We start from the raw sequence: 8140 nt of genomic DNA on the forward strand, positions 1-8140 counted from the left end.
CAGATGCCCAAGTTTATTGTATGACGTCTATGATCTATTTATTTCGACCACCATTTACCACTAAAGCCATCTATAGGAAAACGGCGGAAGCAAAGTTGTATACTTAATATTTTTTAAATATTTACATTTATTTTGTATTTTTATTTTTTGTATTTCTTTTACAGGTTAAGTCTTTATTTGGAATTATTTGTAGAGAATTATAATTTATTTTTTTTAAATTTATCATTATTAGGTTAATCACAAAATATATTTATATATATATATATATTTTTTTTTTTCTGTAGGAATAGCATTTAGTAAAATACTTCTCACTGTTGTTGGAGATAATCTCCATAATATTCGCGTTTTTCTTTGTAACATTGAAAGGAAATGAATGGAACAAATACATGCTGAAACATTTTTTTAATTAAATAGTTTTTTATATTTTGCAATAAAAAAAATTTGTAAATATTAATAACATTCAATTCATATATCATTTTTGAGATTAATCTCCTTGCCACAAGCTTTCATCCACTTTATTGCAATATCACTGTCTTTTGGAAATGTGAAAAACTTTTTTTTATTTTCGCATTTTCACTGCGATTTTTACACCTTTTAATGCTATATGCTATCATTTTTTACAGAATTTTATCACAAGTGAACGTCAGCGATACGTCAGTCTTTACTATTATTTTCCAATATGGAAGATGACTTATTCCAACGTCATATATGCGCAGAACGGGTCAAAATTTAGTATACCTAATGAGTATACCATACTTTTTTTTATTACACCATAGTCTGAATGCATCCGCAATGTTTCTTGTCGCGTCTCGAATTGGTCCATATGAATATATTCGACAATCGCGACATTTTTCTGTAACACCAGAAAATAACTCCATATGAACGGGTCAGTGCTTACGCCGCTAAAATCGATCGAATGAACGAGCCCTTAGCTAAAAAGAACAGACCTCATGATTCTCATCATGCATTGTAGTGTTACGTCAGTCATATTGCGTAGATGTAATAGATTTCTTAACCTCAATAGTCATCGATGCTATAGATGTCAACTTTAACAATATCTCGGTTTTCGAGGCAGAGTGACATTTTTTCCGCCAAATTCTTTTGTTTTATGCAAAAACGCGCTGAATAAATCTAAATTTCATTAATTTTTGAGCTGTGGGAAGCTCATCTAAATAATTACCAACGCGATATTCCTAACATAGATAGAAAGTTTGTGGATGTTATAAGTTGAGCATAATGAAAAAGTCAAGTTCCGATAATATTGCTGCGAATGATGCTTCAATGCCTAACGTGACTGAAGAACTACTTGCACCAATTGACATCACTATGAAGTAAGAGAACTGATTTTTTCTGTTATATATTTGCAAATAGTTATGTAAAAATGTGTATATATATATATTTAAAAATATAACAAAAAAGGAAAGGAAATAATAAGTGCGCAGCATAATAAGTGCACTATCAGGAGATGCGATAGTGTTTACCGTCAAGTATATTTTTGAGTTTAATACATTAAAAACATCTTTTCTATATTATTATGAAAGGGACATTAACATATCATGAAAGAGATGCTACAGCGTATCCTTTACAAAAAGGAAAACACTTATGTAGTAAAAGATTATTTTGTTTAAATAAATGAATGTTATAAAAAAAATGCATATATTGGGGAAGAATATAGATTTTTATAATTAAAATGAGATAACAATAAGTTCATAAATATGGATATATGCACATATTTTTAATATGGATATATGTACATATTTTTTTACCTGATTTATATTATTCAGATACGTCGTCGTCGTTGTCATCTTTGCAAAATCTTGGACAAAATTTTATCCTCTTTGGCTTTCGCATCACTAGATATAATTACTAGATAATTTTATTTTATTTAACAAATTAAAGACAAGGATGTAAGGGGAAGTAGAAGTCAGCATAGTACTTTGGGCAAGTGTAATGGAGATGTTTTAAAAATCCATTTTTTAAATATGAAGGTATATAACATTCATCCGCGTTTCAACTTACTTCAAGTCATTCTCAGTGGAATTGGATACAATAATTCTATCTTGTGCAAGTAGTGTCTCAATCATAGTGCCAACCGTCCTACTCTGATCCAACATACTAAAAAGATTCTTTAGATTCATTCCAGTTTACTGATCAGAAAGAAACAAGTAACTCTTATGTAATAAAGCTGTAATAAAATTGAGAATGTTAAAGATATATTTAAAATAATAATAAAAATTAAGCGGTTCAAAAGATATAAATCATACAAATAAAATAGAGCTACAAGTCACGAAAATAATAATAAATAATAGCTATTAACATTAACACACCGACGTTTCGATCTGCTATGATATATTCATTGCTTACAATTTTGAAAATTATAAAATTAAAATTATAAAATTAAATTGTTGAAATCTTAATTAATCTAAAATGACGGTTTAAACGTCGAGAGATGTGATTATCTGTATAAAGGACGGATCCAAAATCTATCTGACGTACATTAATTAGGATTCGACAATTAATTTTATTATTTTCAAATTGTAAGCAATGAATATGACTTCGTAGGTCGAAACGTCTATGTGTTAATGTTAATAGCTATTATTTATTATTATTTTCATATGGCTTGTAGCTCTATTTTATTTATATGATTTTATAAATATTTTATAAATATATTTATAAATATTTTTTTTTAAAGAAACAAAAGAAGAAAGTAGATTGTCACTTATTGATGCAACTTGCACATACACAATGAGTAGTCAATTAAATGAATATAATAGTTAATAGAATAACAAATTCAATATAAAAAATAAAAGGCTACTGAGCCAAGTTGGTTGTTCTTGCTTATAATATTATTTAATGTATAAATTAACATTAATTAATATAAAAACATTTCGACCTCTTCATGTTGAGTCATCTTCAGTGTACAAATTTTAACAGTCACAAATTAAAAATAATCGCAAAATCGCATTATAAATATTTATTACATTGATTTCATGCGCACGCAAGTTTAAGTGTCACTTCTAAAGATATTGTAGATCATGGTTGATTGTATGTCCTTGTATGTACTTCGATGATTTTTGTCTTATAATTTAGAGTATGCTTAAGGCTTCTGACTAGTCGGAATCGTGACGTCAGAAGCGAGGAATGATACATTAATTTATGTTGCACGTCATTTATAAATAAAGACAATTTGGATGAAACGAAATGACGAAATCGCTTTAAAATACTTGTAAAAATCAATGAAAAATGTTCTTTCCTTCCTTGACAATCAGTAAAAGACATGTAAAGAACCTATATTCGGACAGAAACAGCTCCGACAGATGTTGAAACGAATAAAATATATGCTTTTACATATAACATATTACATATATATTCCAAGATAACTTTAATTTTCATCGATAATTACGACTTTAATAAGTACGAGACAAGTCACATTTTCACAATTAAGCAAATAATAACGAAATGGCATGCAACATAAATTTCGTCGAAACGTCACTTTTCCACATCTACAAATTCAACCATTTATCGTGGTGCGGCGCTATAACACATATAAACATAAGCCCATATACATGTGTTCACCTTCGGCGCGCACAGCGAACTCTTTCTCACACTAGTCGCTTGTTTCAAGTGACTGAAAATGTCTTCTCGACAATTTCGGCCGCTCGGCAGTTCACGGCATCAATAAGGGACGAGGATCATTCTAAATAATATATAATAGATTGTAGTAATAGTGTATTCCATTAATTCAGACTAGTATAAATGTTAAAACGCAACAATTTACGAAATGTTTATATAATTGTTTACGATTTTTCATGCGCGTTACATAGTATACCCCTCCTTCATAAACAGTAGCAAGAATAGTTCGGTAGAATTTTACCAGAAAAAAATTATAAACCAGCATTTCTTTTCACAAAAATCGTCGAGGCCAGAAAAGAAATGCGTATGTTTGAGACTCGAATCAAGAAAATATGCGAAAAAAAATCGAATAGTCGCGAAAGGCACGTTAAAAAACGAAAGATTTTTATTGTATGGAAAAAAGTTCAGTGAGAAATGTAGGTATTCGAAATATCTACAAAATGAGTGGAACATTAAAATCGATTTATTAATTAAGTAAAAAAATCACCGGAAAAGGTTTTTTCTTCACTTGCTCTGTTCATTGAGATTTAAACGCAAAGCTTCGAAATTTTCATTTCAAAATGTAGCCCTAGTTATGACAAACAAATTTACCTCAAAACGAGTCTGAAATGTTTATTAATTTTTGCAAAAAGCCATTTGTTCACTAAAAATCTGTCTACGGAAAACTTAATTATTTACACTTTTGAGCAGTCGCACAGCAATTTGCAGAGGTGATTTTTCTTCTTCAAGAGTTGCACTATCACGTATATATTTAATAACAAAACGATTTTTTGCAGTTAAACTATTATAAAATGATTTTGAAAAGTGGGTATCTTTTTTTAATAAAAAAATGGAATAATTTCGTTAATATGTGACTTAAATTTGTTAATCAGACATGCACTTTATACTCAAATGTAATTTTTTTAGTAATAAACAAAAAAAAATGAAAATTCAAGAAACGAAAAACTAAAAATTTCATGATTACAATTACTTTGTAAAATATTTGATTAAGCTATTTTTATAGTTTATATCTTATAGAGATACCCTAAATTTAAAAAAAATTATGTTTCTACGTTAATTTATTGATGAGAAAATGTAAATTTAGCAAATTTTAACGCACAAAATCAGATTCGCGCGAGTCTCCGAGTGGTCCGATCTTCCTCATTCGACCGCGCGCCGACTTTCCACACTCCGCCCGGCGCGCTGCCTCACTCGCGTTCCTCAACTTTTCAATGGTTTTAAATAAACTTTTCGGTAGCAAAAAATTCAAAAACTGCAAATGCAATTCTTCCTTGACAAATTGGTGCCAGACGGAATTCTTAATCTTAAAAATTAGAATCACAGTGATTTAAAAAAAAATTGTTATCTCAGTTCCTAATAATTGGAGGGTAACCTTTTTTTTAAATTCGTAGAAAAATGTCAGCTGTCGAATGTTTCACACGATGCTATTTAATATGATGCATATTAACAGAATTATTTCATTTTTTTACAAAAAAGATACCCACTTTTCAAAGTCGTTTTATAATAGTGTAAAAAATCGTTTTGCTACTAAGCATACGTGATAGTGCAACTCTTAAAGAAGAAAAATCACCCCTATAAATTGCTGTGCAACTGCTCAAAGATGAAGAAATTAAGTTTTCCGCAGATAGGTTTGTAGTGAACAAATGGTTTTTTGCAAAAGCTAATGAAGGTTCGCTCAGGGCTAGATCTTTTCGTTACAAAGGCTACATTTACGAGAATTGCAAAGCTTTGCGTTTCTCAATGAACGGGCGAGTGAAAAGAGGTTATCTTATTCGATAGTTTTTATTTTTTTTCTACTTAATAGATCGATTTTAATGTTCCATGTTTCATTTTGTAGGTATTTCGAGTACCTACATTTTTTATGCCGAATTTTTTTCTATACAGTCTATATCTTTTGTTTTATAGGATGCGTCATCAAAATCCGGACAAATCGAACAATTTCTTTAAACAAAATGTTTTTAATGAAAAATTAAATATTACAAAAATCCTTTTACATGGTACTTGAGGAATCCCTGTAGTACTCAATTATTCGATATATCCCCTATTAGCTTGAATGACTCTATTCTTGGTCTGAAGTGTTCGCACGCATGCTGTAATATAGCGCTGACTATGCCGATGAATGCTGCCTCAATAGTGGTCCTTAATGATGTCACATTGGGATGCCGAGATTTTTTTTGTGACTCTTTCAACGCTCTATAAGTAGCAGTCCAAGGGATTTAAGTTTGAGCTATTGAGAGGCCAGAATTCCTTGGACTAAAACATATCAACGTTGTCTGAGAACCAATTTTGAATCAAATAACTCGTATGAACGGTGCATCGTCCTGCTGAAAAACATATGGCCTTCCGGAAGCCACAGTTTCCATCCACGGCTTCACTACATCCATCAGAACACGCGAATTGCCCTGGGATCCTCCGCATCCGTTGAGGCTCAATTTTGTCCTCGATTGCGAGGATCCTCCCCGTTCTTTCGAGTGACTCTTTCTCCCTGGAACCTTCGTTGGATCGTTCTAAAAAAAAGCTGTATATTTTGCCATAACATCATAAATCATTGATTTCGACTATCCAAAGAATCGATTTCTGTTGCTGAGCGTACAGCGTGAAAGCCTTGGACGATCGCAACTCTTCGATTATACTGCACTTGATTTGAACATTGTGGCCATTTTGAGAATATGATTGTTTATTAGAAGCATCAAGCTTTCTCGGATAAACAATAACCTCTGGCGGAGGCACAATATAGCGAAAATTTAAATTAAAATTTGTCCGGATTTTGATGACGCACCCTGTATAAGCGAAAAACATGCTTTTTGCAACTATTTCGATTTTATTTCACATATTTCTGTCACAAGTCCCGAGTCTCAAACATAGACATTTCTTTTCTGATGGCCTTCCAAAGATTTCTGTGAAGAGAAGTACTTTATAATTTTTTTCCGATTCTACTTCTACTTCTATTGTACTAAACTATTCTTACTCGAGTTATGAAAGAGATATAACGCGCATGAAAAATCGTAAACAATTAAATATATCGTAAACTATTACGCTTTAAACTGTTACGCATGATTTATATTATTCTGGATTAATGGAAGACTAATGGGAACACTATTATTATAATTTATTAAAATTTATATGTTATTTCGAATGTTCCTCGTCCCTTATTGATGCCGAGCAGCCGAGATTGCCGAAAAAGCATTTTCGATTGCTTAAAACAAACGGCTAATGTAAGAAGAAACTCGCTGTCTCGTTTACTCTCGGTGCACCGAAGACGAGCATATGGATATGGGCTCGTGCTCGAGTGTGTGACCGGTTCGCCAGACCGCCATTGATTTTGTGTTGCCATCGTCAATGCAGAGTTCTTAGCTGCATACTCAGGAGTCTTAATGTCAGGAGCCTTATGTATTATAACAGTTATGTATTTTATAATATAATAGCGTACTTATTATATTATATAGCGCTATTATTTAATTCCCTTTTCTTTTTTGATATATTGATATTTCTTGGAAACTTGTTTCTATTATTGATTTTTAAAAATATTATATATTGTTATATTTAAAAAAATAACATTTTTTAATGTTGAATATTTAATAATTTTAATAGACTAGATTTATTAGAAAATCCAGTAAAGCCTCCAATAGTGATTTATAAACATACAAGTCACTGGGACAAACTTAAGATGGGATTAGAACCGGCTGATCAACAGATTGTGGACAGATTACGAAAGTTAAAAGATGAGGAACGAAACATTCCATTGCCTACAGTTGAGGAGATAAAGCAAAGATTAGCATTATTGAAAGATCAAAATCCAGAAGCCAGTGGAAGTAACATCATAAATGTATGTAAACGAAATGTATAAATATAATTGCATTATGTAGATTTTTATTTTTATAAATCGATTGTTGCAGATATATCGAGTAGATACTAGAACAAATCAAGAAAAAGCAGAGGATTTAATTCAGGAATATCTTGCGCCAATGGAGCTGCCTTCAACTAGCGACCTTTGTAAAGATATCGAGGAGATGCTTAACTCCTTACAGGATGATGGCAATAGAACTGTGAGTGGACATTATAAAGTTTAGAATGTAAAATTATAACCATCAATTTTATCCCTTCTAGCGTTTTGATCAATGCATGAAGGAAGAAATCGACATTTACAAAAAGTTACGTGATACGACAAGCAGCGATAAAACAGAACTAATTAACAAAATTTCAGCAATGGAAATAGATGTATGTATTCATGATTTATAAGCGTGCATTTTTAGCTCTTTTTGTTTTTATTTCATTCTATAGTCATTTATGTTCTGAAAAATTATATAGTTATACAGGATGTCCTCTACATGGGATCGCCCATCATGAGCAGAGTGAAATGAATTGAGTCAAAAAGTCTTCTATAATTTTGCAATTTTCGCAATAATTAACGAAGTATTAATTTTTAAAGATAGCGCGTTCGCCCTACTACTATCAAGTGTACGTCTTTGGCATACGCTTGATGCGCAGGCCGCATTGCTTGGCAAGC

At 31.3% G+C, this 8140-nt stretch overlaps 1 protein-coding gene across 1 annotated transcript; it reads left to right on the forward strand.

Annotated features, from left to right (window-relative positions):
- Nucleotides 1–1192: 1192 nt before the first annotated feature.
- On the forward strand, nt 1193–7872 carry LOC105622970. Its single transcript, XM_012204375.1, has 4 exons — nt 1193–1331; nt 7225–7459; nt 7530–7679; nt 7741–7872. Exons 1-4 carry the CDS (start codon nt 1237–1239, stop codon nt 7870–7872), a joined length of 612 nt encoding a protein of 203 aa, XP_012059765.1. The 5' UTR covers nt 1193–1236.
- Nucleotides 7873–8140: the final 268 nt, after the last annotated feature.

This window comes from Atta cephalotes (genome assembly GCF_000143395.1).
Source record: "Atta cephalotes unplaced genomic scaffold scaffold00051, whole genome shotgun sequence".
Taxonomy (NCBI): Eukaryota; Metazoa; Arthropoda; class Insecta; order Hymenoptera; family Formicidae; genus Atta; species Atta cephalotes.

Bases quoted from the DNA above. Each gene is read 5' to 3' on its own strand.
- LOC105622970 (XM_012204375.1), top strand. From the start codon at position 1,237: ATGAAAAAGTCAAGTTCCGATAATATTGCTGCGAATGATGCTTCAATG. The intron at 7,460-7,529 runs GTATGTAAACGA...CGATTGTTGCAG, and splicing joins GTGGAAGTAACATCATAAAT to ATATATCGAGTAGATACTAG. The intron at 7,680-7,740 runs GTGAGTGGACAT...TATCCCTTCTAG, and splicing joins AGGATGATGGCAATAGAACT to CGTTTTGATCAATGCATGAA.